The sequence below is a fragment of the Sciurus carolinensis genome, chromosome 8 (assembly GCF_902686445.1).
Source record: "Sciurus carolinensis chromosome 8, mSciCar1.2, whole genome shotgun sequence".
In the NCBI taxonomy this organism is placed as follows: Eukaryota; Metazoa; Chordata; class Mammalia; order Rodentia; family Sciuridae; genus Sciurus; species Sciurus carolinensis.
Genome location: NC_062220.1, coordinates 8779943 through 8794380, shown reverse-complemented (window position 1 = coordinate 8794380; position 14438 = coordinate 8779943). Strand labels below are relative to the sequence as shown.

At 40.7% G+C, this 14438-nt stretch overlaps 1 protein-coding gene across 2 annotated transcripts in view; it reads left to right on the top strand.

The window, feature by feature from the left end:
- Window positions 1-14438, top strand: part of Cntnap2 (contactin associated protein 2) — a 1961892-nt gene that overhangs the window by 1245658 nt on the left and 701796 nt on the right. For both annotated transcript variants that reach the window (XM_047561468.1, XM_047561470.1), the window contains exon 12: window positions 6385-6504. In XM_047561468.1, the coding sequence (XP_047417424.1) occupies window positions 6385-6504 (120 nt within the window). The remainder of the gene's footprint in view (window positions 1-6384; window positions 6505-14438) is intronic.

The window sequence follows — 14438 nt, the reverse complement described above, 5'->3', positions numbered from 1 at the left end:
AGTGAAAAATGCCTCTTTCCAATGGAGAAACTCAGTTTTGAAAGCCAGGTTAAGATTAGAAAGTGGCTTAGCGAATAAAAAGAAATCAGAACAGGAAATGCCAGAGACTATCTCATTGAACACCACCTACCCCAAAATGCCCCCGACACCCTAGTTTGCTGGTAAGTCCACATTTTGCATCAAAGTTCTTTATTCATTCAGTCTCCAGAACACCGACATCACATTTTAGCATTCGTAAGCAGATTCCAACAGCACCTGTATACAAGTGTCTGTGAAGCCTGTGGTTGCCTCTTATATAAAACAGGAAAGTGAGGACATAAATTGCTGGTTCCCAAAATGTAATCTTGTGGCAAATGAAGTAGGAAGTCATGTCGTGGCTTTTCCCCAGTTTCCTCCTGATTCCTTCAGGCAAACCTTCCCTCCTCTTGCAGTCAGGAGGACAGTGATGTGCTGCGCATGACCTTTATGGATGTGTTCACTTTTGACTTGTGGTTAGTGTGGGGTTGATCCAGATCCATGTCTAGAGTCACCACAAGCTTGGTCGCTTCTCTCACAGTGAGCTGTGTTAGGGAGGGAGAGCCTTCCTAGCTCATTGGCACCTGTGCAGCGCTGGCCCTCCTTGACACTAGCCTGCCGTGACACTGTTTCTTAATGGATGCATCACTTCCCAGTGCATCAGGCTTGTTGCACAACGTGGCTCCTAAATCCTCTGCTCTTCTCTCTGTGTGGGTGACTGGGCCACCCTGCAGAGGCCTGGGGCCAGTCTGGGTCTTCATGGCATTTATTCCTGCTTGTCCTTTTGGCTGGCCTGAGTGAACAGAGGTGGGATGTTTTGCTCATTGTCCTACCGATGGCCATAACCTTGGAGCCACATGGAGCTTTGAAGTTCAGTGCAAAAGCATGACTTTATTTTTCTTTTTCCTTCTACTTATTTCTTTTACTAATCAACAACACTGGGGGTATATTAGGTGGTTCATAAAAGTTGCTCTTTAAACAGAGCAATCGTATTATTTTTATATGGTTGTGGTAGACAAAACAGTGCCCCTCTCCAGATGTCCACATTCTAAATCTGTACGTATGTCACCTTATATGGCAAAGGGACACTGTGACTAAGCTATGGGCTCTGACTTGAAAAGATTATCCTAGACGATCCATGTGGACTCAGTGTAATCACAGTGCTCCTTGAGATAGTCAGAGAAAGAGAGCGGGTGATGTAAACAGAGAATCAGAGTGAGGCAGCTCAAGAGAGATGGCGCCGGTCGGTGCTGGCTTTCAGTGCTGGCTTGGAAGATGCAGGAACCCAGTGATGAGCATAGAGTGTGCAGCCTCTAGAACCTGCAAGAAAACTGATTCTTCCCTGGAGTTTGCAGAAGGAGCATGACACAGATGACACCTTGAATTCAGCCTCGTGAACTCTATTTCAAACCTAAGAAACTGAACTGTGTCATTATTATTAGCTCTACTAATATCTCCAGCACTGAAAGATAATAAATTAGTGTTTAGACTCAGTCAGTGTCTGGTGCCTGGTCATTTGTTACAGCAGCCACAGGAAACTAATACTGCAGCACTTCATCATTTTCCCTTGTACGCAATGTGGCGTTACATAGACAACATTCATATTTTGTAGGAATGAATTAGATACTTTGGATTTGTCACTCTGGTTTTTACCTGGTCTGAAATTCAATCTGATGTGTTGAGTCGTAATAGTTCTGAAGAAAATGAGATTTATTTATGAATATATAGAATAATATGAGACCCGTTATTTGGGACTTGGAGCTGCAACAGAGAAAAATTACTTTACCAATAAATCAATGGGCTTGATGAGTCTATTTATTTTGCCATCAGCCCCATCGCCTTCCTGTTCCTCTGCAGTCTACTGGCGATGCTCCTTACTGACAAAGGGGTGGCCCCTTTCTCCGTAGCTACTGCCTTAGCCCCTGTGCTCTTCATCTTCTACAGCTCAATGTGCAAAAACAGTGTGACCTACCTACGACTCCAACAGGAAGAGAGTTAACTGGCAGAGCCAGGCAGGATAAGTACTTTCATTATCTCTTTCTCAGCATAATCAAATATACCCAGTACTTTTTGGTTTTCAAAGTCTGTGATTTCATTTGATCTTCACAATAACTTGGTGAAGTGGGTATCCTAACTTTCATTTTCTGGTTGAGAAAACTAGGTTAAGGAAAGTTTCCAGGTAGTACCTGACAGAAAAGAGATTTGCACTCAAATCTCAATTCCTTGTTGAGATTTTAAAATGAATGCAAGTTTACTGTATCAATAGTTTTTACCATTTTTCCTCAATGTCATGGAGCCAAATTCATATTTTGAAAGTGTATTTGAACATAACATAACATATAATAATATATGCACATTTATAAAGTGATGTGGATGTGCAGAAAGTCGGAGAAGGTTATAGGACGAAGCTAATCCAAACTAAGAATGGGGGCTGAAAAATAATAGAAGAAAGCTCAGTGGAGGAGATAAAGGGGAATGAAGGGAAGGGAGGTGGGGTGGGATAGAGAAAGACAGTGGAATGAACTGAACACAACTTCCCTATATACACATATGAATAGACCATAGTCAAGCTCATCATCATGTACATCTACAAGACACTAATTAACAACAACAACAACAAAATCTGTTAGTAAACAGCAGATAGATCGTAGATTAGAAGGAAGGGAATGAGGGAGGAATGCTGGGGACTAAATTATATTCAAATTATATCACATTCAAATTATATGCAAATTATATTCCATGCTTTTATAGTAATGTCAAAATGAATCTTATTATCATGTATCACTAAAAAGAACCAGTAAAATATCACCCAAATCTTACTGCTCAAACGTAATCAGTTTGACTCTTCCAAATGTTTTCCTGTACATTCATACAAGCACATGTTTTTGGACATTTTTCATTTAAGGTTTTGTATCTCATTATGCTTTGATTATTTGGGGCAAAGTGGGGTGGCCTTCTAACCTTGCTGTAGTTAAAGTTTACTGAATTGCTTTTCAGTAACCTATTTTTCCTGGGTATTTAAATATAAATTTAAAACTCTACCCACCCTTAGTATTGAATTTGCTATTTTTTTTTTTTTTTTCTGGATTAGAACCACGATGCTCAAAATGTGGTCCAAGGACCAGCAGCACCAAAAACACTTGGGAGCCGTTCTAACTGCCAATTCTCTACTGAGTCAGGTTCTTCCAGGCAAGGTCAGGAATCCCTGCTTTAATAAGCTCTCCAGGTGATTTTAACACACGCAAAAGTTTAGACTGAAGTACTTGGCTTTCCATGTGAATGGATAAAGCAAAAGCAATCTGCAGTAGGTTAAAGACAAACAGAATAATTGTCATCCTTGAACAAAAAGGAGAGGAGATGCTTGACTAGCAAGATTTCCCACATCCACATGCCTCCAGCATCTGCTGCCTGTTAATCTGTTAGGTGAGGACCTCAAGCCCTTGCTGAAGTCCTGTGTACTCACCTGCAAATGCAACATGTAGCTACACTTATTATCAATCAATCAAGGTTTCATATGGAAACACTTCTTCTTGAGTCAACTAACAATCCTTTACCAAAATTAGAATAGGATAAAGAATAGTCAAATTTTAAATTCAGTTCTGGTATCTTTTTTAAACACATCTACTTTTTTGCTAGATCAAATGGAATAGAAAAGAAAGTCACTTTGCAGACCCTGTCCTCATGAGGATTCAGTCCTATTGGGAAATAACATTTCCAAAGACAAAACTCAATAAACAGGTCCTAAGTCAACTGTATTCAAGTATGATTACCACTCCATTAGATATGCAATGAGTGCTCTGGATGGCACAGAAAGAAGCATATTGACTAAGGAAACTCTCCTTAAGAAGGAGAAATTTGAGTGGGACCTAAATAACAATTATTAGATTAGTAACAAACATGCCCCCAGTGCTACCTATTAGTTTGCCATGGGTTGGATCCTAGGTTAAGCAAGTGATGTGGATTATTTCTTCCTATCTTCATAATGGCACTATAGCATATTTATTGTTCCTCCTCTTCAGAAAGGCTAACAGTTCAATCATTTTGCCAACATTTTGTAAGTAGCATTTTGTGGAGTCAGAATTTGAACCTAACTCGGTCTGACTGCAGATCATGCTTCATGCTTTTTTAGCCTCAACTGATGACCCTGAGAAGTGGTATGGACTGAAAAAGAGGCTTGTGGCACGTTGCAACTGAGCTAGGCAAGGTTATGTCACACAGCAAATCTGCCTGACACAGGATTGTCATTGGAAAATCACTGGAACTGAGAAAGACCATCACAAAAATTCTTATATCTTAGATGATGTTCTGTGATATAGTATCATAAATATTGAAGAAACAGTACACTTTCAAACATAACAAAAGTGATATTTTAAGACTAGACTAACAGTTAAAATGCATTTCAGTAGAGGTAGTTGAGTAGTAAAACCAATGGATAAGGCAAATGTTCAATGACAAGGAAAAGGGCCAGGATTTTGGCAGAAGTAAATGAGAGTGATTGATTATTGAATATTAGAAAAGAAAGGAGACAGGTTTTAATGTCAGGTTGGTCTTAGAGACTAAGAGGAAGACTTAGAAGTTGAATTTGACATCATGGATTATTTTGAAGTAGGCATAAAATTTTTAATCATCTGGAGAGAGGTTGTCTGCATTACCAAGGCAGTTACTTTATTTTCAGAGGTTGGGAGTTTAGTTATTCCTACTTATTGTTATTAGTTTAGTTATTCGCAGTCATCAATACACCTACGTCTAACTAGGCTTACGACCTTTTGATCTTAAAAACACTGGAGTCAGTCCCATTTGCTTCATCCTTTCTGTGTAGCTTCAAGTGCTGGTCACCTTTCCGCTGGTCCCTGGCAATACCAACCTAGTGCTCTTTCCCTTGAGTCACTTCCCCCAAATCTATCATTTTGCTACACAGATTTTTCTTTTAAAACCAATACCTAATTATGGCACCTTCCTGCTTAGAATTCAAACATATATCCCCCTTGCCTTTTATTGCAATATTTTATTTGGCAAGGCATTCAAAACTAAAGGAAAAATAAAATTCGTTATCTAAATGAGGGACCTAAGAGATTGAAAATAGGCCTATTAATGATGAATACTGGGACAAAAGATGGATTTGCTACTGACCTGTCTAGCCACCTTCTCTTCCAGTCGCACTTTGTGCATAAGTAAGACCCAAAGAGTTGGTGGACACACCCTGCTCCAGAGGCTGGTCCTGAGAGCCTGAGCACATCCCAGATGCTCAGTAACTGCAGAAAGGAGGGAGGGAGGAGTGGTAATCCAAGAATTCTGGAAACGTCTTAGTCCAGTGTGCTGTTATTACAGTGAAACAGAGTGGAGGTCTACCATCCTTGGAGAGAGAAGCCATGGAAACCAAAGGAGGCAGAGAGGCTCTGGGAGAAGGTGAAAAAGGGAAGTCTCGGCTCAGACCTTGGGTTTCATGATTTAAGTGATAACAACTCCCAGGAGTATATGAGTCAAGCTATACAGAATGAAGCCACGCCTTGTGGGTCGAGTCAACGGTTCTTAGCTTTGTAAAGAGATTTTTCTTATTCTCCATAAATGTCCACTCGGAGCTGTTGAGAAATGTGTGTCCTCACCAGGGTTCCCGATGGCCTCACTAGAGAGGAGGTACGTAAAATGTCCTTTCTGCACATCAGAAACAGGTGCAGTCTCAGTGAGGAGAGGAAAACATGTCCCCGGCACGGGAACGAAAAGGAAAGTGATGAAAAAGAACCTATAATTTAATTACATGAACGTCAGCTTTTAACACAAACTAGATTTCATGTCATTAAAGCACCTGAAACAAATCAAATGAATCAAGAAAATTCTTTGCTTTCTTTCCTGAGAAAGTGGAAGATTAGCAAGCACATAATATTTGCAGAAAATTTATATTAACTAAGCAAAAAATTTGTGTATGTGAAATAAGGAGAGAGAAAAAGAGAGAGAGGACACCTTCTCTGATTGCTTAGTTGATAACCCAACAAAGCAGTCAATATTCATGACCTTTCAAGATAAAGTCCCATCTAGTAAAAAGAGCATAGCTATAAATAACTATAAATTAAATATTTTTAATGATCGTGAGCCCCAATAAAACCAACACCACATTTGTTTAACAGTCTATTGATCATTTTTGTCCTTTCCCCAAATAGAAAACTGTACCAGGAACTTGCCTTCTTGTTTGTTAGGTCAGAAATGCCCATAGAGAAAAAACCAAGTGATGGATTTCAATTTAGAGGAAGAGAATCTCTTCTCACCTGCAGAAAGGCTTCTGAACAGGGCTGCCCCTCCCACTGTGTTCCGGGAATTGTCTGGGGAGACTTGGTCTGGTGCTGTTGCTCATGGAGGATTTCTTTTCTTTTCTAGCTATCTACGAGCCTTCCTGCGAAGCATACAAACACCTAGGCCAGACATCCAATTACTACTGGATAGATCCTGATGGTAGTGGGCCTCTGGGGCCTCTGAAAGTTTACTGCAACATGACAGGTAACTGTGTTATATTTATGCTTCATAAAGATGGCTTTCCTATATGTCGAATATAAATAGTTCCATGGGTGGTTTGTGTCTTTGATGCTGTATACTTGTCACAACGTCTAGTAAGTTATACATGGCTAGATTGGTTAGGTAAAAAGCTGAATATATTTCCAAAGAACAAAGCCTTTGGATGCTGTGTTTTTTCTAAAGTCTATCTTTGATTGAACAATTAATAATTAACATTTTAAAAGTCAGCATACATGGGAAAACAGCACAAAGTGAAATTGCAAAGTCCAAAGCACACAGACAGAACTGACCCATGAAGCAGCCTGTCCTAGTAACTAGACAAGGGAAATTTAGTATCCCTGCTTAAATATCTGCCCTGCCTGTGTTGGGGGAGACATACAGACCACTGCAGACTGTCCTCTGTTCTCTGCGATTTCAGAACCAACCTTTCTGTATACTGAGATCCCTTTCTGGCAATAGCAAAGATAACCTGAAGCTTTTGTGAAATTTATTCATAGAGAAAACCTAGTTTTTCTTCAGTTCCATATTAAATTTCAGGGCTATGAAATGAGATTGGGGGTTGTTGTAAACTCCCAGAGCAGTGTGTATGATGTACACATCTCTAAGATATGAGCAAATTTTCCACAAGACCTTGGCAACATTTTATCTTCCAAAAAGTCAAAAAAGGGTCTGAGACCAGCACTGTTTACTGGCTCTAGGAGAGGACTAGCCTTTAACCAGTACTCCTGAGACACGTGATGCTAAGGATAATGATAACAGGATGCCTCTGATGATTAGTACCACACATGACTCTTTCGTGCATATCAGGAACCATCAGTTCCTTCGGCAGACATCTGGATTTGAATCCTGGCTCCATTAGTCATTAGTGTGTTATCTTGGACACCTTAACTAGTCTTGTTAATCTCAATAAGCCTCAATATCTTTATCTGTAAAATGGACTAAAAGTAACACCAAAGCACATGCCTGTAATCCCAGCGGCTTGGGAGATTGAGGCAGGAGGATCACAAGTTCAGAGCCAGCCTCAGCAACTTAGTGAGGCCCTGAGCAACTCAGTGAGACCCTGTCTCCAAATAAAGTATAAAAAAGGACTAGGGATATGACTCGGTGGTTAAGTGCCTCTGAGTTCAATTATTATTCAATAATATCAATAATAATAATAGCAACAACAACCTCCTAGCATTATTATATGAGCAAAATAAAATAGCATAAAGATGATTTCTAACACATTATCTAACACAGAGTTAACTTTCTGTAAATGTTACCTGGTTGTAAGGTACTATTATTATTTTCAAAGGTGTCAAGGGTTAAATAATTGGCCACATCATCCCAGCAAAAACCAAATTGAGATCTGTTTGAGGTCAATGATTCTCAGATATGACTATGCTTCAGAATCATTTATTGAATTTGGTTCTATTTTCTTTTTCTTTTAAATACAAACTTCATGGGTTCATCCCTGGAGATTTTGGTTCTGTAGGTCTCAAATGGAAATAGGATTGTGCAACTGGAATTTAAAATTCGAAATAGGACTGGAGACAGGCTGCAAGCCCCAGTGGAGAAGTTTCAGCAATATCAGGAAGCCAGGTGTGCTAGCCAGCTTTTTGTTGCTGTGACAAATTCCTGAGAAAAGCAACTTGGAGGAAGAAAGGTTTATTCTGGCTCACGGTTTCAGAGGTTTCAGCCCAGGGTCTATCAGTTGGAGCTATTGCTTTGGCCTGAAGGGAGGCAGAACAGCATGGACTGAGGGTGCCTCAGGGCTAGCTATTCTGTTCACAGCAGCCAGAAAACAGAGGAAGAGGAAGGGGTTTAGGGATAAGAAATACCCTTCCAGAGGGTGTTCCCAGTGACCTACTTTCTCCAACAGTATCCCACCACTTACAGCTTCCAGCACCTCCCAGCAGTCCATTCCGCTATCAATGGATTAGTCCACTTATGAGGTCAGAACCCTCTTGATCCACTCTTCCCATTGGGGATCAAGATTTGGGGGGACATTCCAGATCCAAACTGTAACACCAAGACTGGTGCAGAATGAAAGGGAGAGTGACACGGTCACGTGTGCAGCACGGAAGACAGAGAGAAGGTGGCAAATGGGAGCTAGCACCTCCAGAAGCTTCTTTACTGCTAAAAACTCCATGTGCACCAGAGAAGGGGCCTCTTGCTGGAGGCCTTGATCTCCGTGTTCTGATGGATAGACCTGCTCTCAGGCTCCTTCCTCTGACCTTAATTTCAGTCTTGCTAGAACTCGGGTACACTTTATAAGAACTTTATTCTATAGGACTCTTGATCTTGACTTCTCTTAATACGTACAGATGTGTAACACAATTAAAGGCAACTATTAAGCTCAAGGGAAATCAAGGGCATCCTGATCAGGTCTGTACCATTATAAATTTAATTGTTTTCCTATATTCATATCAAAGGAGAAATAGAAAAACAAAACTATAACATTTACAATTCCCAGGTCAAGGTCATGCACAAAACGAAGGAATGTTTTCCTTTGGGGAGCATTTCCCTTTCTGGAAACTGAAGCCTTCACTAAGAAACATGCACCTTTATCCACATCTCCGTCATAGAGCACTACTGCCATGCAACCCAGTACCCCAGATGCCCTTTGAGCAGTAAAGAGGACCGAACAGCTTTCTGCATTTAGAATGTTCTCTTCTATCTGTTCAGAATAGCTGTGAGCACTGATGTGTCCAATACCCTTGAGGAATCTTGCCTTACAGACCAACCGTCCATCAACCTGCCTTCTTCTGGACAGCACGTGGACTTACCAGCATCAAGAGAGTGTGATGCCACAAAGCTTGACTTGTACTGTTCCATTTCCAAACCACATTTGCCAAGGAAGAGAAGGGAAGGGAATGGTGGCCTGAGATAGTCTATGAAGTCCTGGCAGAGGGATCACTGCACTGGAGAAAGTGTGCACACACACAGAACTCGAAGCGATCAGAGGAGACAACGCCCTCAAACAGGAGGGGACAGAAAGAGCCTTATAAATGATACTGGTTCATTCCAAAGAATGGAAATGCCACTGGCTGAAGTAGAGGGAGTCCCAGGGAGGGGCTCAAAATGAGGCCGGCAGGGTCAGCGCAGCAAGGACTGCAGGAAGGAAGAAAGTATGGTTTTCATTATTTTGGCTATTTTTCCATTGCAGTAGGGAAGGAACACAGGGAGATGTTTCAAGCAGAAAGATGAGATCTGTGTGCATTTAAAGCCTGTCCTTGGGGTGCTATGAGGGACAGCGAAAGTGTGGGGACCATGCTGAAGCCACTATAAAAATCCAAGGAGGATAAGATGCTTCCGTGGACGTGAAGCACTGAGAAGTAGGTAGACTCTAGATCCACTCTAGGTAGAATCTTCAGGCTCGGTGAGTGTGTACATACACAATGGAAGGTGGTAGAGGACACATATGTCGAGAGCTTTTGGGGGCAAATGGGTCATTCATGTGGATGTTGGGATGCCTGCTGGGGTCCCAAAGAATGGTTTAAAAGATCTGGAGGATTCAGTGAAAGTATGTCATAGATTTGGTGGCATTCCAGAAGTATGGCAAATAGTAGCAATGACCACACAGGGAGTGCAGAATGGCCAGGAGTGAACGGCCATCTAAGGAGCCCGAATAGACTTATTGGAGGAACCATTGATTGAGCTACATCTCTTGTAGACTAGGGCCCACCCTAAGTGTCAGAGCAGATCAAGAGCTGCACAGTCGACTTCGAGGGGAGACTCAGTGAGTCCTTCGTAGAAGAACTCATTATTCAGCTAAAATCAAAGTCTTGTTTCCTATTTTAGATCACAGTGTAGAATGTGGCCATTGGTTACCTTTGCCATCTTTCTCCATTCTAATCCGCACTTTGAAACTTTTGTGTTGCAATTTTTAATAATATATGCTATCTTATGTTTCCACTATTTGCTTTTGTCCATTGTATGTTTTTTTCTAACTTATTAGCTTATTCATTCCGTTTTCTTCAGGAGTTTACAAATGTCCTCTCCCTAGAAACCTTCAGCTTTCATATTCAAAGCTTCATTTACTTCTTGTTGCCCAATGATCAATAATAGCATCAATAAAGCTGGATCTTGCCACTGTCCTTGGAACTTTACTGTCTACCCCTGAACCAAAAATAATATTTTCTTACTATTCTCTCCTCTAACTCATGTCCTCTATAATTCTCTCTGCATTCATATTTAATTTTTTAAATTTTACATAAGCATATATGCTCCAGTGTGTGAAGTTTAAAGTCCAAATAAGGAATACCTCTTACAGTCTTCCTAGCTCTGGTTTTGTAGTTTTATCAAAAAGCCATTAAACTTGTTTACATAATTTGTGCTTTATAAAGCCCTGGGATTTAGCTGATCAAACTCTATTATCCTCTATAATGGTAAAAGCTGTTCATGTCTTTTTAATCTAATATTTATAGAGAGCTTGTTACTCAAGTTCCTAAATACTTGCACTCAGTAATATTTTTATTATTATTATGCTTCCCACAAGTTCCAGAGGTACAATGTGGGCAGGGGGAGGATGAGTCACCGGGATGGTACTTGGGCTCTGGTAGGAAGCACTGTAAACCTATCTACCACCAAGTGGCTCCTTCCCTGTAATGTTCATTTTCTTAGCAACTTCACAGTGACACAGCTTCATTATCTCATAGTTCCTGTGGATCGGGAGTCTGGCACAGGCAAGCTGTGTTGCTGCTCACATTTTGACCAGGACTCTACAATTAGGAATTTAATTGGTTTTCTACATGCATCCCCAAGGACAATTCGAAAAACAAAGCCATAATGTTTATAATCCTCATGTCAAGGACACACACAAAATGAAGGACTGGTCTACTTTTGGGGAGAGCTTACCTTTCTCTGAGCCGACGCTTTCACACAGTAACTGGACCTTATCTTGATCCATTTCTCCTTTGTGAACCGTCTGCAGGCAACCCAGCCTCCAGACGGCCTGAACAGTAAGGAGGAGAATACAACATTCTACAGTTAGAGGGCTTGTCTTCCAGTCATTCAAGATAGTTATGGACTTGGTGCATCCAAGCACCCTGGGAGAATCTTGGCTTATGGACCCTCCCCCAGAGTTCACCTGGGTGGGTCATGCCTACCAGGATAATTACCCATTTGATGAACTCAGAGTCGACTGATGACAGACCTTACACCTGAAGACCATTTTCACCTTTGGCATAAAAAATAGCTCCATTCCAGGAGTGGCTTTCCACCCTATTTGCAGGCCCCACCCACATTCAGGAAGAGGGAGTCATCTACCTGGTGGCAGCAATCTCAAAGGCCCCCTGAGAATTCTGCCTACTACCCCTGCCTAAGTTCCTCTGTCTCGAACGGGCAATGCCGGCAGTGTTCACTCTTAGGTGACAGCAACAATGCCATGGATAGTTTGTAAAATATCAAGCTTGACAATTAGTCATGTAGTTTTAAATTATTTATAATAAAATAAGTTTGGAAAGTAAAGATAAGCGAAATAAATATTGTTTACCAGTTAGAAATGAGAATTACGGACAAGTTAAGACATGCGGTAAGGATTTTATATTTTGTACTTAGAACTACATATATTATTTAGGGCAAACTAAATGCCAGGCATATTCTAAGAATATCACACACTGACTCATCCAATAACTCACAGCACCCTCTAAGGTAGGTAATGTGACTATTATTCCCTTTATTTAGATGATTAAAGTAAAGTTCAGAGAACTTTAATTCCAGGTCACACGTGGAGTAAGATGTGGAGGTTGACTTCTCAGTCATGCCTGCATGATTGAGAGCCTATGAGTATGTGTGTGTGTGTGTGTGTGTGTGTGTGTGTGTGTCTGTGTCTGCGATCTCACATATATGTGAATGGCCAGCATTCTTTATTTGAGATTCTATAGTATGATGTTTACATCATTTCTGAAATAAGCATTTCTTGTTTGCTTCTCTTCATTATCATCAAAACTTCCCTAAATGGCTCTAATTCATTATCTGTGGTTTGAACAGCATTTTTGCTATAAACTATTTACTTCTTAATTGTCCAACTAATGCCTAGGGGCTTTTAATCAGAAAACACATTTCAAATGAAGTCAGTATATAAACCATTAGGTAATTATTATCAGTTTTCATTCATAATTCAATTAGAAGTATTTTCTCTAATGCAATTTTCTGAGCACTTCATAGGATAACTAGTAGATTTCCTACGTGCCTGAATTCATCGTCGCTTAAGGTGTGAGCCCAACCTTTAGAACGATCTAAATTCCATCCCCGACACCTAGTTAATTTTTCAATGTAAAGTGTTAAACACAATCTAACAAAGTCTGGTTTGAGAACTTAATAGGATGGAACAGAACTGTGCTAGGAATCTTCTATGATGCTCCATGTGACCATAGTGCCTTATTCATCCCCCCTTTTAAAGAAACCAGCTAGAAATGAGGACACAGAGCTCCTTCCTTCTGTATGAGAGATTGTTCACACACAATGGGGCCCCACTGAGCCTCTGACCCCGGCATTCCTGTGAGTCACAGCTGTTTCTCTGATGTGTGTGGCCCGAAGTCCGACCCTCCAAACATTGGCTTCCTCCATTTCTTTCCTTCTACCTGTTTCTATTCTTTATCATCAAAGACCTTTCCTCTCCCCTTTCCGCCTGCTAACCTACTTTCCCTCCTCTATAGTTAACCTATGCGGAGCTTCACTCTCCCGTGCCTTCCTTGGGCCACCTCCTCTCCTCTCTGTCGCCCTCTCCGGAGCTGTCTTTGTTATAAACCTTTGTAATCACTCAGCGACTGCGGCTTCACGCGCCCGGCTATTGCAGTTCCTCACAATCAGTATAAATCTTTGAATTCAATTCTGTTCATACAGCTTCAATTGAAAATCTAGGAACCAACTCACTGATCAAACACGGGCGGTAAAGGGCTCCTTCCCGTGACTGATTACCCACTCACTGAAGACTGTCTTTTGGATTCACACTTCCTCTGTAGATGGCTCCTACCTGCCAGGCTTCCCTTGAAATCGCTTCCTCATTGTGTGTCAGTCACAGTGATAGGTTAATACTACAAAAGTTCTCAAATGCTTTCCGAACTTGAAATGAAAAAAAAAAGGAGAGGGAAATTAGGAGAGGCCAGGAGAAGCCCACACCTCAGGTCAGGACTTAGGAAAGAGTGCAGGGCACCGTGTGAAACCAAGATGGCTTTCCTTCCATTGCGGGTAACTCAGAGTCACTTCTGGAGACTTCAAAATGGTAGCCACATGCCCTTCAAATATTTTCACACAACCTTCCAAGACAAAATCTTAAATACACTGCTTTTCTTAGGTGCGGTTTCTCTGTTGGAAATTTAAGAATGACTTCCCATTGTGTATGGCTGGAGACTGTTGTTCAGTTTCCTCTGACATTTAGAATCTGAAACTTGTCCAGTCCACAGTAATCAACTATTCAGACAGGATGAATTAAGGAAAAAAAAAAAAACTTGGGAAATCCAATTAAGGTCAGTTCATTACTTTGTGATCAAAAAACAAAAAAGCCACAGGAATAATCTGATTTGTTTTAACCTGCAGTGTCTGTCTTCTGACTAAGCTTAAAGGCACCAATGCTGTGTTTGTCTCCAGGTGTTTAGTTTTTGGAATAGCCTTTCATTTCTTCTGAGTACATCAATTTATATAACAGAATCTCCCCAAAAATTATATGGAGAGAATCTTATATAACAGCTATTCTCTCTTCTTTATCTTGTATCTTTGTCTAATTGCCACAACCAAGAAAGTTAAATAACAAATTGCACTCTTACTCTATGTCAGCTACACAAGCAAACATTTGACGTCATATTTCCTGGAACTGGTATAAACTAGAAACCTTAAAGCTCACTACTTAAACAATTGCTGCAAAAGAGTAGATATCTCATTAATAAAGAGTGAGAAAATACCTTTGGAAAAGAACATCCTTTTGGATGAAATTGTCA